Genomic DNA, 15286 nt, shown 5'->3' on the forward strand with positions numbered 1-15286 from the left:
GTTGTGCCAGTGAACATGAGGGTGAGAACAGATTGAGGCTGGAAAGGCAGGCAGAGGCCACATACATGGGAGAAGGGGTTGAACAATTACTGAGTGCCTCCTGTGTGCCAAGTTCTTTCTCTACGACATTGTAAATACCACAATCTTGTAAATACTGGGTCATCCCTGTTTTACAAACAGGTTAATTTAGGCATCACACAGATTTAATGTTCAAAGGGTTTGGAACACTCTAGGGATCTAATAAATATTAATATTTGAAGAATTACTGGTGGGTCTGACTTAAGGCACACAACTCTTACCCTTTAAGCCAAGCTGCTCCTAAGAGTTCTTCTTAATCCCTCCAGTCGTTGTTTCTCTCATCTCTCAAGAGCCCCCAAATTACCCTTCCCTCCCTTAGCCACGCCCCCGCGTTTCACGTGCCGGAAATTAGGAGGAAAAGTACTTCCGGGATAGTAAAGGTCGGCCCGCGCAAGATGGCGGCCCCCTTGGAACTCAGTTGCTGGGGAGGCGGCTGGGGGCTCCCATCGGTTCACAGCGAGTCCCTGGTGGTGATGGTGAGGCCGCCTCGCGGACCAGGGCGCAGGAGGAAGGGGCGGGGCCGGAGGCGCGAGGCTGACTTGCCCCAGTTTCCCGCTGCGCTGCGGGGTCCAGGAGGGCCGAGCCGCTGCACGCTGCATTGCCCTGGGCTCCCTCCCACCGACGAGTCCCAACCTGGCCGATACCCCGGCCGAAGGCCGGCGGCGACGTCAAGGCTTCTCCGCTTGGCTCCGAGTTTTGTCCGCCTCACAAAGCTGTCTGGGCGGTGGAGTGAAACCCCGAAGCAAGGGGCGCGCCCTCCCTACTCTGCATCCCCAGGACCTTTTGGGGAGCAAAGTCCTCGAAAGCCGGGTGGCTGGCGCCCGCGTCCCTACTTGAGATCACGGGGAGGGATGCGGCCTCAGTATCAGTCGCCTTCTGCCTTTGGGGGATGGGGCTGTGAAGTAAAGCTGCTCTGCAGCTTTGCATTACGCACTTGGTCTAAAATGTTTGATTGCAAACTCTGTTTCAGGCTTATGCCAAATTTTCTGGTGCACCCTTGAAAGTCAATGTGATAGATAACACCTGGAGAGGTTCAAGAGGTATAGTGTAAACCTTTACACTCCCCTTTCTGCACTCTTTTTTTTCTTCTTCCATTTAAAGCTGTGAGGTATATAGCTATAATACTGAGGATTTAGTTTCTTACCGTGACCTTGGCTCTGTGTTGTTTATGGTTTGATCATTCTGAGTAATACCTCAAAGTGCAAGCGAAATCACTGGAAATTATGAGAAACGAAAATGTTCTTTAGAACTGCTCTTTGTGAAACAGCAAAAAAACCAAGACAAGCTTACTCATTTTTTCCCCTCTAAATGTGCAACTGCTATAGTTTTTAGGATATTGGAATCTCTCAGAGGAAATCACACTGTGTCCTTGTATGTAAATTGTTTTTTGATTATAGGCGATGTACCAATTTTGACAACTGAAGACGACATGGTTTCTCAGCCAGCAAAAATACTAAACTTTTTAAGAAAACAGGTGGGTGGTTCACTTTGAAGAAGTAGATTGGTAGATTGTTGATCCCTGCATGTTGGGCTTTATTTTATTTATTTATTTTTTTTGCCAACTCATTAGACAATTGGAGATACCTGGGACAAGATGTAAAAATAGATTTGAGAATCACTGCTCTAAAGCATGAGTTCTGTGATTTGAAAGTCATATGAAGCAGTAGTCAGTTTATATTTTAATAAACTTTGCTTGAATTTTATTGAAATTTGTATGTAAGTAGATTTAATTTAGCCATTTTCACTGTTAAACTTATTGATAGGATTGTGTATTTTGTCACATAGTTGGTACACATTTTGTGCTGGGCATGACACCTGAGCTCTCACCAACTAGCAACTATATTATTTTTAAAAAGCTCTTACAGCAGTTTTATGGAATAATGTATCTAAATGTTTTAACAGTAGAGAATTATGTATCCAAAATGTTTAAACATGTAAAGATTTATATGAATGGGTAAGTTATTTGTTTTGCCAATACTGTACTTAAAAAAATTGTGTCAATAACATTTTGAACTTTTATAAATTGGAAGGTTTTTTCTTTTTTCTTGGGGAAGGTTTTTTCTTTTTTCTTGGGGAGAAACACAGCCAATTGGAACTGTTTCCTTCTTATTAAAAATAATAGTTGCTTTTATTAAGTTTGTACTACATGCCATGCACTGAACTAGGTCATTAACAAGCATGAAAATAATAGTAGTTAATATTGTAACATTTATTGACCATATTGTGTATGTGATACTAAGAACTTTATGTGCATTAAGCAGTAGGTTTCACTGGATTTGTATTTCTCTTTCTCCCATTTTAACACCACGTTTGCTATTTGTAAGGAAAAATACGAATCCTGATTTGATTAGTTTTACTGTCTTTGGGCTGCTCTTTGACTTCTGAGATTCTTTGGTTTTATTTTTTTTTAATAGAAATATAATGCTGATTATGAACTCTCAGCAAAACAAGGGGCAGATACATTGGCTTATATTGCTCTCCTCGAAGAGAAGCTTCTCCCTGCAGTGGTGAGTGTTCTTAAATATTACAGTATTTTAGTAGCCTAGTTGCAAATGTACATAGTCTGTTTAGAAAAAAACCAATGAGAAAAGTCTTAAGAGAAAATTTTACTTATATGTTAATCTTAATTCCTTCATATTACTGTGAAACTGGATTCTGTTAGGCATTCAACTAGTATGTGAAACAACAAAGTAAAATAAAATGTCATGTCGGAAATTCTTTGTGGGAGATGGATCTTTTTGCTCCATGTTTAGAATTGGGTGTAATTCATTCATTCAGCAAATGTTTATTGAACACCTGCTATGTGTCAGGCCTTGTTCTGGGTGTTTGGAAGATAGCAGTCAACAAAACTCACACATTTAAAATAATCTTGTTTTATCCTGAGTCATTCTAACTGGAAAATTTGTATGAAGACACTTCATATAAAGATATTTATGAAAAACTCTCATGTTGATTGAGTGATCTTTCATTTAATAAAAGAACATCCTTGTAGTGTTTTTTCTCTTCTTTTGCAGCTTCACACATTCTGGGTTGAGAGTGACAATTACTTTACTGTGACAAAGCCATGGTTTGCTTCACAAATTCCTTTTCCTTTGAGTTTGATCCTGCCTGGAAGAATGTCTAAGGGAGCACTGAACAGGATTCTCCTAACCAGAGGACAGCCTCCCCTCTACCACCTCCGAGAAGTGGAAGCACAGGTATAGTATGGATTATTCTTCAAGCAAGGGCCCTAGAGAGAAAGGACAAGATAAAATGCAGACTTGAGTTTACCTAGAGATGCCTTCCTCAAAAGTAGTTTTAGAATATCTTTTCTACTTTTGAGATATAATTTCATCCTTATTAGATATACAGAGATGCCAAGGAGTGCCTAAATCTTCTGTCAAACAGATTGGGAACATCTCAGTTTTTCTTTGGAGATACGTGAGTATTCCCTTAAAAATCATTTTGGTATTTTGTGCACATATATTCAGTGAGCAGCTATTTAAAGCAAGTCCTCTTATCTCCCCAAAAGATGAGTTTTTTACTTAAAAAAAAACAAGATTTAGGCCGGTGTGGTGGCTCATACCTGTAATCACAGCACTTTGGGAGGCCGAGTTGGGCGGATCACCTGAGGCCAGAAGTTCAAGACCAGCCTGCCCAACGTGGCGAAACCGCATCTCTACTAAAAATACAAAAAATTAGCTGGGTGTGGTGGTGGGCACCTGTAATCCCAGCTACTTGGGAGGCTGAGGCAGGAGAATTGCTTGAACCTGGGAGGTGGAGGTTGCAGTGAGCTGAGATCACGCCACTGCACTCCAGCCTGGGTGACAAGAGTGAAACTCCATGTCAAAAAACCAAAACAAACAAGAAAAAAATTTAATGGGCTTTTATTATAGGAAACTTTTTCTACCAGTGATAATCTAACATTGACTTAATAGGCTGCATATGTGAATTTAAAACATCTCAGACTGTTCCCACTCTGCCTCCAGTCTATTTAACATTTGTGAGTAAAAATGAATCTATAAAGACAATTTCATTTTCTTCTAGAGTCTAAGCTACTCATGAGTAAAACCTTGGTTGCATCATTTTTGTAAACTAAAATGGATAGTAAACCTTTTAAGAGACTATACTGTGTAATTCAGAATTGAGAATTTTGAAAAAAAAAATTAAACACCATCCCAAGTTAGTATTTTCTTATGTGCTTAAAAAAAATCCTTAATTTAATTTTTTTTTTTTTTTTTTTTGAGATGGAGTCTTGCTCTTGTTGCCCAGGCTAGAGTGCAGTGGCATGATCTTGGCTCATTGCAACCTCTGCCTCCTGGGTTCAAGCAATTCTCCTGCCTCAACCTCCCAAGTAGCTGGGTTTACAGGTGCCCGCCACCACGCCCGACTTTTTTTGTATCTTTAGTAGAGACAGGGTTTCACCATGTTGGCCAGGCTTATCTCGAACTCCTGACCTCAAGTGATCTGCCCCCCGTTGATCTCCCAAAGTACTGGGATTACAGGCATGAGCCACCGCACCCGGTCTTCAGTTAATATTGTCTTATGTGCTTTAAAAATCCTTAATTTATTTCTAGGCCTTCTACCTTGGATGCCTATGTTTTTGGTTTTCTTGCACCTCTTTACAAAGTACGGTTTCCTAAAGTTCAGCTACAAGAACATCTGAAACAGCTCTCCAACCTCTGTCGCTTTTGTGATGACATCCTGAGCAGTTATTTTAGGCTTAGTCTTGGAGGTAAGCTGGCTCTTTTTCAGCTAATGTTTGTTTGCATATTCTCCTATGTATGTATAAGCAAAATCCACTACTTATTTTAATTTTAGAAGTTGGTGTATTGTCTTTAAATAGTGGTTTATAGCACTTCAAGGATTTGTGTTTTTCCGACTTCATTTTTGTTCTCATGTTAGTTCTTATTTAAATAGATAAATAGATATTTGCCTTTTATCTATTCCTCTGGATTTTTACATTTCTTGCTTCTTGTTCTTTAAATATTACCCCTTTGAAGTGGGTCATTTTCTTCTAAAAGGTTAAAACCACAGGTATTAAGTCTTTGCTGAAAAACAGTATTTATCCTAATGCAAATGGACAATTACTTTAAATGATTTTTACCTGCTGCTTCTAGCATTTTCCTGCATGAACAGAAATCAGCAGCAGATTGATTTTGGTGAGGTACACTGCCATGATTCCACTACTTGAAAACTGATTGCATCAGAATGGAAGTATAGTAAATAGAGGGCACCTGTTACTTAGGATGTGCTTCATTGAGAGAGTGGGGCCTTGTGCTTAAGTTATTCAGATACTAAATTTCTATTGGGAGGGTTGGCTGAAATTGTCCTTTTAAGAAACAGGTTCTAAAGATAGCTGGCTTAGGTGGACAGTTTATTATTTTTTGGTGGGTTATGTATTCTGTATACAGGAAGGGGTTAGTAGTTTGGGAGTCATGAAATTAAGTAATGTTCAACCGTGTTAACTTGGGAGCCGTGGTTAGCAAACCTGATTATTTGACAGATAAAAAATCTTGGGTCCTATTCCAGACTTACTAAATTAGAATCTTTTAGGCATCAATCCTAGGAATTTGTATTTTTAAGTTCTTCTGAATACTTTGGATGTCTGGTGGGCAACTTTTTGGGAGTTACTGCCTTAGAAAACTATCCAGATAGTTGTGACCAAAGACCTATTTGAAATGGGTGTGAGAAAGGAATAGCTTAAACTTGAGAAGGAAATGAGGACTACTGTGCTTTAAAAAAAAAAAAACAAAAAACTAATTATTGTGACCACTTGCAGAACACTTGGTTAGCAGTGTCTACTTAGTGGATAAATTTTTGTCCATTTTGCTCAGGGTTTAGTTTTGGAGCATTCGAATCCCTGTCTTCGCCTTTATACCCAGAATGGTTTTCGTCTTTGCCTTTTTTGGGGAGGGTGGGGCACTGGACAGGGTGGGTAGACTCAAAATTCTTTCAATCTAAATAGCTTTAAAGGCTTTAAAAATTTCCTGTCTTTCTCTGATTTCTGTCCTGGCTTCTTAGGCATCTCTCCAGCTGGACAAGAAACGGTAGATGCAAATCTGCAGAAACTCACACAACTTGTAAATAAGGAATCCAACTTGATTGAAAAGGTCAAGTCTACTTCAATCATTTTATCATAGTTCAGTATTTTCCTTTTGGTAGCTAATATTGTCATTTGGGTCACACATTAACTGTACCCTTTTAGTTTTTTTTATAGAGTTTGTTTTTCAGAAAACTGTTTAAATATACTTTCACTAAAGTTGTATGTAACATAGTGTTTTGAAGCCAATAGTGGCCTGATTGGGGAAAGATCAGATAAGAGTATTGGGTTTACTTTTGCCACACAGTTAGTACCCTTTAAGCTAGGAAATCCAAAAGATTTGCTTTAAAAAAAAACAAAGCGGCCGGGTGCGGTGGGTCACTCCTGTAATCCCAGCACTTTGGGAGGCCGAGGCGGGCAGATCATGAGGTCAGGAGATCGAGACCATCCTGGCTTATACGGTGAAACCCTGTCTCTACTAAAAATACAAAAAATTAGCCGGGCGTGGTGGCAGGCGCCTGTAGTCCCAGCTACTCAGGAGGCTGAGGCAGGAGAATGGCATGAACCCGGGAGGCGGAGCTTGCAGTGAGCTGAGATCGTGCCACTGCACTCCAGCCTGGGCGACGGAGCGAGACTCCATCAGAAAAAACACAAAAAAAACCAAAGCAAAACACTTCTTGCTTGTGTGTCTGCCTCTCTGTCTCTTAATGTTTCTTAAGATTGTAAGCACTGGGCTTATCCTTTCTTATTAACAGCACCGTGTTCTTTTCTTCTTTCCACATGAAAGTTTTATTTTTTCTCCTTGTTCTTCTCTGCTCTAGATATAGTTTATAGTTTTTTCACCAGTGTAGATATTTTGCCACTTGGGGTGTTCTTTTCATGAGAGAAACATTGAGGAACTGGGTAGGGGAGGGAACCAACAAAGGAAATTTCAAGTGTGATTCTAGTAGGAAAAATACGAAGAGGTTACATATTTTTCCCCAGTAACTGATAAGCTTGCTTTTTTTTTTTTTCCTGATATAAATAGTAATACTTACTATTTTACAAACTCATAGGGCAGTGAGGCCTGATGACACTGGCTGACAGTTTTTGAGGTCCACCACTGTGTTATTTGAGCTTGATATGGGTTACCTCATTTAGAACTGATCCAGTGTTTGGAAAACCACTGGATTACATTTAAAGAATTTATCTTTCTTTTTGCCTAATGTACTAGCTTCCTTTGGTCTACATACTCTCAGTTTTAAAAAGCTGGTCTTTTTTGATTGGAATACAGGTCATTTTCATTGAGGTAAAGAAGTATAGTTGAAAGAATAATAGTTTTGGAATCAGAAGACCTGGGTTCAAGTTTCAGCTCTCATACTAGCTTGTGACGTGGGGCAAATCACTTAACCTTACAGAGTCTCATTTTGCTCATCTGTACAACAGAGAAGGTCTGTGTCTGCCTTTTCTTCATAGCGTATCGGGAAGATCAAATAAGATACTGTACGTGAACATGGTTTGCAAACTGGAGCTTAGTGTAACGGTACTGCTTTTACACTTACTATCAGAAGACCTCTTTAAGTTATGGTTGAGTTCAGTAGAATATTTATTTTGTGGAATTAACTATAATTCTGTGAAGGTATCAGGAATGAGCCACGTTGCTTTTTACAGAAACTGAGTCAGCTGGTATTTGAGGTATGACATTTAGAATTCTTGAGATTATTTGTAAGAAAAAGGTTTCTCTAGCAGCCCAGGAAACATATGGTTCTGTACTCTTCTAGGCTATAGTTTGGATGAGGAGGCCACAGTCCACATAAGCGGTGCCACAGCATTAGTCAGATGTATCTTTTGTACTTTCTACAGATGGATGACAATCTTCGCCAAAGCCCTCAGCTTCCTCCTCGGAAACTGCCAACACTTAAATTGACTCCAGCAGAAGAAGAAAATAATTCCTTCCAACGGCTTTCACCCTGACAGTAGTCATGGTTTGTGGCCAAAGTCAAACGATTGTTGCAGTAATCTCTTACACCAAGTGTGTGAAGGCAAAAAGAAGATACCATAATAGGTATTAAGGAAGACTCTAAACCAAAAGGAACTTTCTATGCCATCTATTTTTACTATTATTATTAGGAAGCTTGTATTCTAGCTTGGCACTGCATTTTTAATAACATCAAAGAGAATGCTAAATGAACTTGGTTGGGGGGCGGGGAAGAAAAACATCGTACTGTATACAAAGAGCTGCCTTAATCATGGCAGATTTTTGCCTTTGGTTCACATGTTGCTGACCAAAAGCTACAATTCTGTTCTGAATGTGCACTCCTAATTTATTTGAGTTAATTTATTCAATTTATTAACTTAGTTTTCTTAGACCAGGCTGAATACCTAATATGTGGCTTTTTGGCTGAGGCTTTTTACTTCTGTTTAGAAATTTGATGCCTATTTTAGGAACCAGAAAAAGATAAATTGCTTCAGTAGAAGAGACCATATTTAACTTTAAAAAGTGAGGAGGAATGTGCTTTTTAATTATGCTCTCATAAGTCTAATCTTTTGGGGGTTTAGTAGCACATAGATAAATATTAAAGGTGGTTACATATAATAACATCTGATAATACTCATTTCAGTATAACATTGGTCTTTGCTGATGTGTTCGATATAGGTTAGGAAGAGTTCTTTTAGTTTACTTGGGGAAATGTGGCAGTTTTAGACCTATGTCTTTGTAGTACATCTTCAGTTGTCTTTCTTGTATTAATTCCAGAAGAAGTGAATGTACTGGTTATCGTTACTATGCTAGGCTGTAAAATTCTTACTGAAATTGCCCACTTGTTAGACACTACTCAGGAGGAGCCCATGGCCAGGGTAGTAGAAATACTGTGCATCTGGTCCAAGTTTTCTATGCTTGGCTCAGTCTAATATTCTTTCATAAGATGCATATCATGTAGTCAAAAGCTTTCTGACAACCAATTATTTTTCATATGTTTCACTTATAGTCGAATAATACAAAGGAACAATCAGAAATAGCAGCTTTTAACGAATATTTTCTATTTATTGGTTGCTGAACTGTTAAGGGATTTGCTGTGTGGTAATTTTACTTATAATAGAAACTTGCTTATTTTAGTGGTTGAGGTGCTTCTGTTGTCCTAAAACCACTTCTGAGGTTTTTAAAATGTAGAACCATGTTTTTGATTAGTGTCTTAAAAGATTACTGTGGTGCTCAGCAAATCTTATCAAGTCGTGCAGGAACCCATATGTTAAGAAAATGAGCTTTGTAGTCAAAAGACTCATCTAATTTGAGCTGAGTGGAGCTCAGCTGTGTTTGACCCACATCCTCCCAATTTGTTCTGTATTTAGGTAGTTATTTATACAAGAGTCTTTAAGTCATTGTAAATACTTTTTCTTGAAAGTTTTAACTAAGTGAGAAATAAGGTAGTCTTCAAAATCTTGGTAATCTGTTTGGATGAGGGAAAGTACCTCATGAGTTGCACATTACTTCTACAACAGGGTGTGTGTGTGTGTGTGTGTGTGTGTGTGTGTGTGTGTGTGTGTCAGTCAGTCATCTTCAAAGGCAGATTATTAGATTCCAGCAATCTGAAATCTATTATTCCAGCAGTCTGAAACCTAAATCATGACTGTGAGACTTTATTGTCCTCTAGGATGGATGTATATTGGAGAAGGGTGGTTAGCACATTCATCAGACATCTGCTTATGCTGTGGTCAAGGCCAGTCATTTTTAATTATGATTTATATCAGACCCTCCAAAAAGTATTTGAAATATATTACAGTTATAACGTACAAGTACATTACATGTATATTACAAGTATATTACATGTAAAACAGGATAATTTAAAAATTTAAAATTTTAAAGAATTAAAAATTTTAAAAATTTAAATTAAAAAAATTAAAAATTTATAGAACCATATCAACACTGACAGATTCTAAAATTAAGTAGTAAATTTAACTCCAAGTTTCTCCATGGGCAAAGTCAAAAGATAATGCTAGGTTATGTCAATTTTTCTTTTCAACAAAACTGCTAATGTCTATTAGGAAGAAAAATGTGTTTAAAGTTTTACAGGAACGTGGAGCTCATGTTCTTCTGATATGTAGACTTTGATAAAGAAGCATACTGTAATGTTTTATGAACTGAAATTTTAATCAAAAGAGGTCATTTTAGAATAACAAGTATTAGTCTTTTTTAGTAGAGGGAATGACTGTCAATATGATTTATTTGTTTTTGTGTCATCCCTACTTCGAACTGCCGTTAGCCTTCCATTCTCACTATAGTCTATAATGCTTCCAGATCACCTTTTCTAAGATGCAACATGTGATTTTAGTGAGAGTTTATATGTTGGGTTACTTAGTTGAGCTATTTATGTATAAGTAAATGAGATGACAGGAAGCTGTAACTGAGCACAAAGTACTTTAGGGAGCAGCCACACATACAGGAAGCTCTTAGAAAAGAACTTTTTTTTTTTTTTGAGACAGAGTTTCACTCTTGTTGCCCAGGCTGGAGTGCAGTAGCGCAGTCTCGGCTCACTGCAACCTCTACCTCCTGGGTTCAAGCAAGTCTCCTGTCTCAGCCTCCCAAGTAGCTGGGATTACAGGCATGTGCCACCATGCCCAGCTAATTTTGTATTTTTTTTAGTAGAGATGGGGTTTCACCATGTTGGTCAGGCTGGTCTTGAACTCCTGACCTCAAGTGATTCACCTGCCTCGGCCTCCCAAAGTGCTGGGATTACAGGCGTGAGCCACTGCACCCGGCCAAAAAGAACATTTTGTCAATCTGAACAGAGCACAGAACATTTTTTCAGACTGAACAGACTGTTGGACCAGCCTGTCATGATACGTTTTGGATAAAGTTTGAGTTCATTGGGATAAATGGTCCACAATCTTAAACAGAATACTGTGAGCCAATGCCTTTTGGAAGTAATGGTGGAGGATAATATGATTAAAGGGAACATGCTTGTGTTTATTTTTGTTGGTAGTATATGATTAGAAAAACTAGATAATTCCCATAAGATGAAGATCTTCCATGAACAAACTACCATCAATCATCCATCAGATTGATTTTTTTTTTTTTTTAAGTAACACTAAAGAAGCTGTAAAGAACATTGAAGGTGGTCATTCCTTCAAAACTGTGTTTTGACCACACAAAAGGTGGGCATTAACAAACCAAATTTCAACTTAAGTCTGTTTGTATTATATTGGGGGTGCTGCGAGACTGGAGATTTTATAAAAGCAAGAATTTTTATTTCCATTTATAATTTCTATTCAATATTGCTAGATATATTAACATGAAGGAATGGGGAAACTTATTTCAATCAAAGCTAAAATTTTCAGAAGTCTGTAAAAATGGAAAAACACCATTGAAAGAGGCAGAAATAGGTAATGGGGATAGTATCTTAGAAAACCTGTTGGTTAAGGCAGCTGCATGTGATAAAAGTGGTATTTGAACTTGGTAGTGTTTCCTTAGACCCTCCTCCAAAAATATGCATTTACCAGGCTTTTACAATTTTTTTGACAGTTTTTCATCAACTGTCAAAAACTTCAACCCTTTTAAAACCTAGATATAAATGCTTACATGTAAAGAAAGGAAGCTAAGCAGTGGGTACCTGGGATCTCTCTGAACTATTTTTATAACTTCTTGTGAGTCTAAGTATTTCAAAATAAAAGTGGTTTTAAAGTAAATTCATAGATTAAATGTATCATTATCTATATATAAACCATGATTTAAAACTTTAATTTTCTAAACATAGTATTCAACTTAGTTGAATAAATATATGATAGAAGTTAAATACAATTTTTATTTCATTCTTAAGAAAAACTCATGTTTGTAACAAATGATATCTAAAGATCTATTTTGCCTTACCAGAAAAGAAAAAAAAACCCTAAAACCAAAAACTCCTTTCCCTAGGATGTCAAAAATGCTGTGATTTAAAATATCTAATTATATTTTTTTCTTTCTATGGTAGTGGGGTTTACTTCTGAGGATAAAATATTTTGAAAAAGCTCTGTCCCTTGACATGGTAGTTCTCCCGTGCCTTGTACTTGTTCTCTCTCCATATGCACAGTGTGACAAGATGCTCACCTTTAATGAAGAAGGTGTAGCTTTTCGTTTTAAGCTGTAATTGTCTTTGTCTTGATTTGGCTATTTTTATAACTGAAATCCTGAGCAACAGAGATAATTTGGGTGGTAATGATCATCTTTTGTATATGTTCTTGATGTTAAGAAATATTTTTTGCTGCCATTCAGCTTTGTGGAATTTATGTTTACTTTTCAATATTTTCATATTTCTTAACCATATTTTAAAGAAATTTGTTGTTAGTTACGTGAAATCAAAGGTCAGGTCAGTAATCCCATTATTCTCAAGCTTGAAGTTTTGTTGGATGTTCAAAATGCTAATTTTTGCAGAGATATAAGGATAAATTAGTTTTAGTTTGTGTTCTTAAGGGTTTGCAAAATAATTTGGCTCCCAAACTCTTGTTGGGGTGTAGTGTTTGCTAGGAGCCCAGGTTACCTGCCCTGGACTTAAATTGTGATTGAAGTGGAGAGGTACTCTAGGAATTTAAAAAGACACAAAATTATTTTTTTCCAGACTAGTGTGCCATGGATTTCTGATAAGAATTAACATTCTTGAACAAAGGTATCAGAAAGGGTAACTCGAGTTGAAGGTTTGTGAATAGAAAGGGAAATGTGATAGAAGATTATTCAGAACAAAATAAATAGACAAAATAACAAAAGACAGGAAAATAAGTCTCTTTGTATCCTTATTAATCATTTGAAATTATGCTATAATATTTTTTAAAACTCACCTGTTTGGTTCTGGGTGAAGCAGTTCCTGAAGGAGTGTTTTGTCAGAATATATTGTTAGGTGAATAGAGGGTTCTGTGACCAAGTAAGTTTGGGAAATAGTGGGTTAGACAAAGTTGAGTTACTGTTGGCCTTTCAGACCTTTGATACGCTAATGTGCATTTTAAATCTCCAAGAAGCACCTCTATTTTATACATCATTTCCCTAATTTATTTTAATATGGATTTCTTGTTTTTGTTTTCTTGAGACGGAGTCTTGGTCTTGTCACCCAGGCTGGAGTGCAGTGGCACGATCTCGGCTCACTACAACCTCCGCCTCCCAGGTTCAAGCAATTCTCCTGCCTCAGCCTCCCAATTTACTGGGATTACAGGCACCTGCCACCACGCCCAGCTAATTTTTGTATTTTTAGTAGAGATGGGGTTTCACCATGTTGACCAGGCTGATTTTGAACTCCTGACCTCAGGTGATTCTGCCCGCCTCACCCTCCCAAAGTGCTGGAATTATAGGTATGAGCCACTGTCCCCGGCCAGATTTTTTTAAAAGTAGGTATCTTGTGGGATTTATGTTCTGAGAGATACACCTAAGGAAATGCTGCCCTACAGTGTTTTTGCTAGTTCATACTCATTACAAAGGTTTCTTATTGTTGGGTGCCCCTCTAGCCAGTGGTAGTAAAATGGGAAGAGACAGGTCAAGACTCCCTTGGACCACGGCATTGAGAGAGGGATGGCTGTCGGCATAGATATGTTGGTTATTTAGGCATTTGTGAGGGAGGCCCCTGGCTCTTCCAGCCTGTTTCCTTAGAATCCTAGTTGGCCGGGAACAGCTGTACAAGGGTCTGAACTGGTGGTTTCAGCAGACTACCCAGTTCCTAAGCATCCATGAGACAGAGGGAACCAACTTGTATTTCCAGAACAATTTTCCAAACCTTTTCTGGCTGTACTTTAAAAGTGCCAAAAAGGCAATGGGTGTTTATGACACTAAAGTCACGTACAAGCTAGTATGATACATACATCATAGAAAGCTTATAGTTGCTCAGTGACAAAGCAAAGGAAGTTTAATATTTTCCAGTTTTGTTCATTACCGAAGACAGTCTAAGGTTCATAGTTTTCACTAAATTCTAAGCAGATTCTATATCCTAAAACATTTAAACCTCACTAGACCTGCAATTTTGAGAGGGTTAGCTAAATATGTTTGATATCACTTCAGAGTCTAAAACCAGATTACTAATCATGTGTAAGGAGGCATTTTGTGTGTCTTTGCAATGTATACAATTGCATTATTTGGAACACCATTTTGAATGTGTATTTGAGAGAAAGCTCGCCTGTGGGTTTTGAGTTGTGGTGTAATGGTGAACATGTAGCCACATGAAAGGCCGTTGGATCTTTGTTCTGATTCTTCAGTCGTCTTCTTGCAAATTCAGAGAAATGTCTTTTAATCATTTCGTTTACATATCCCAGATCCTTGGAAATCATGAAAAATAACTTGCCAGAGTTTGCATCAGCCCTCAATAAGTCATGAACCATAGAGAAGGTCATGGGGCCATTTATTCTTTGGACCATTGGCTACTTCTGAAGTGCTGGCTTCCTTCTCTCTAGGAGGAGTCGTGTATTCAGGCTTTTAAGTTAAATGCATAAAAATGAGTTTTACTTCTCTTCTGACTTGATTTTTAATTTTATGAAATGGGAAATAATGTTTTTCCATTTTTCTGTTCATTTTGAAGTGGGAATTTGAGGTGTTTGTAATGTCATGTTACTGTTCTGAAAGATTGACAGTAAAGAAGACAAGAAATATATGTATGTAGTATGCATATTAGTTTTGTCCCACCAAGCCTATCTTTGAATGGCAAACATTTTAAAAACATCTGTTCTAGTTGCACAACTACTCTAGCTTCTTTATAAAGTAAACAATCTTTAAGCAATGTTGGCCATAATTTCAATATTCTAGCCTTGCCGAGTGTGAATATATTTTACTCAGAGACTATGTATAAATACACTAAAGTGGTGATGGTGATCAATATTGTAAAGAATTTATTCTGATAAATGAGAAACTGGATATAATGTCAAAATAGCTATTTTCTCAATAAAAATCTCAAATCTCCTGACTGCTTATTAATTCTCAATTTAACGTTATTTATTCTTTGAGGTAAATCTTTTCATCGCGAAGAATTTTTTGCTGGTTGAATGTAGTTGTTCAGGGCTGGGACTGAGCTATAGACATAGCGGGTTTTTAAAAAATGTCCATTCTTTTTTTTTTTTTTTTTTTTGAGACAGAGTTTTGCTCTTATCACCCAGGCTGGAGTGCAATGGTGTGAACTCGGCTCATTGCAACCTTCGCCACCTGGGTTCAAGCAATTCTCCTGCCTTAGCCTCCCAAGTAGCTGGGATTACAGGCACCTGCCACCT

At 37.8% G+C, this 15286-nt stretch overlaps 2 protein-coding genes across 4 annotated transcripts in view; one reads left to right on the forward strand and one right to left on the reverse strand.

Moving 5' to 3' along the window:
* Positions 1-757, reverse strand: part of THBS4 (thrombospondin 4) — a 97809-nt gene extending 97052 nt beyond the window's left edge. Inside the window, exon 1 of the mRNA XM_034959894.3 lies at positions 300-757. The gene's annotated coding sequence lies outside the window, so the exon portion shown is untranslated. The remainder of the gene's footprint in view (positions 1-299) is intronic.
* On the forward strand, positions 442-14992 carry MTX3 (metaxin 3). Of its 3 annotated transcripts, XM_008975797.4 has the most exons (9): positions 450-554; positions 1049-1118; positions 1476-1552; positions 2493-2585; positions 3093-3275; positions 3422-3498; positions 4635-4792; positions 6082-6170; positions 7943-14992. In XM_008975797.4, the coding sequence occupies exons 1-9, from the start codon at positions 474-476 to the stop codon at positions 8051-8053; spliced, it is 939 nt and encodes a 312-aa protein (XP_008974045.1). In that variant the 5' UTR covers positions 450-473; the 3' UTR covers positions 8054-14992. The 3 variants fall into 3 exon arrangements, with proteins under 3 accessions (XP_003822324.1, XP_008974045.1, XP_034815786.1); XM_003822276.5 differs by lacking the exon at positions 6082-6170 and having other exon boundaries at positions 442-554; XM_034959895.2 differs by lacking the exon at positions 1049-1118.
* The last annotated feature ends 294 nt before the right edge of the window (positions 14993-15286 follow it).

This window comes from Pan paniscus, chromosome 4 (genome assembly GCF_029289425.2).
Source record: "Pan paniscus chromosome 4, NHGRI_mPanPan1-v2.0_pri, whole genome shotgun sequence".
NCBI classification, from domain to species: Eukaryota; Metazoa; Chordata; class Mammalia; order Primates; family Hominidae; genus Pan; species Pan paniscus.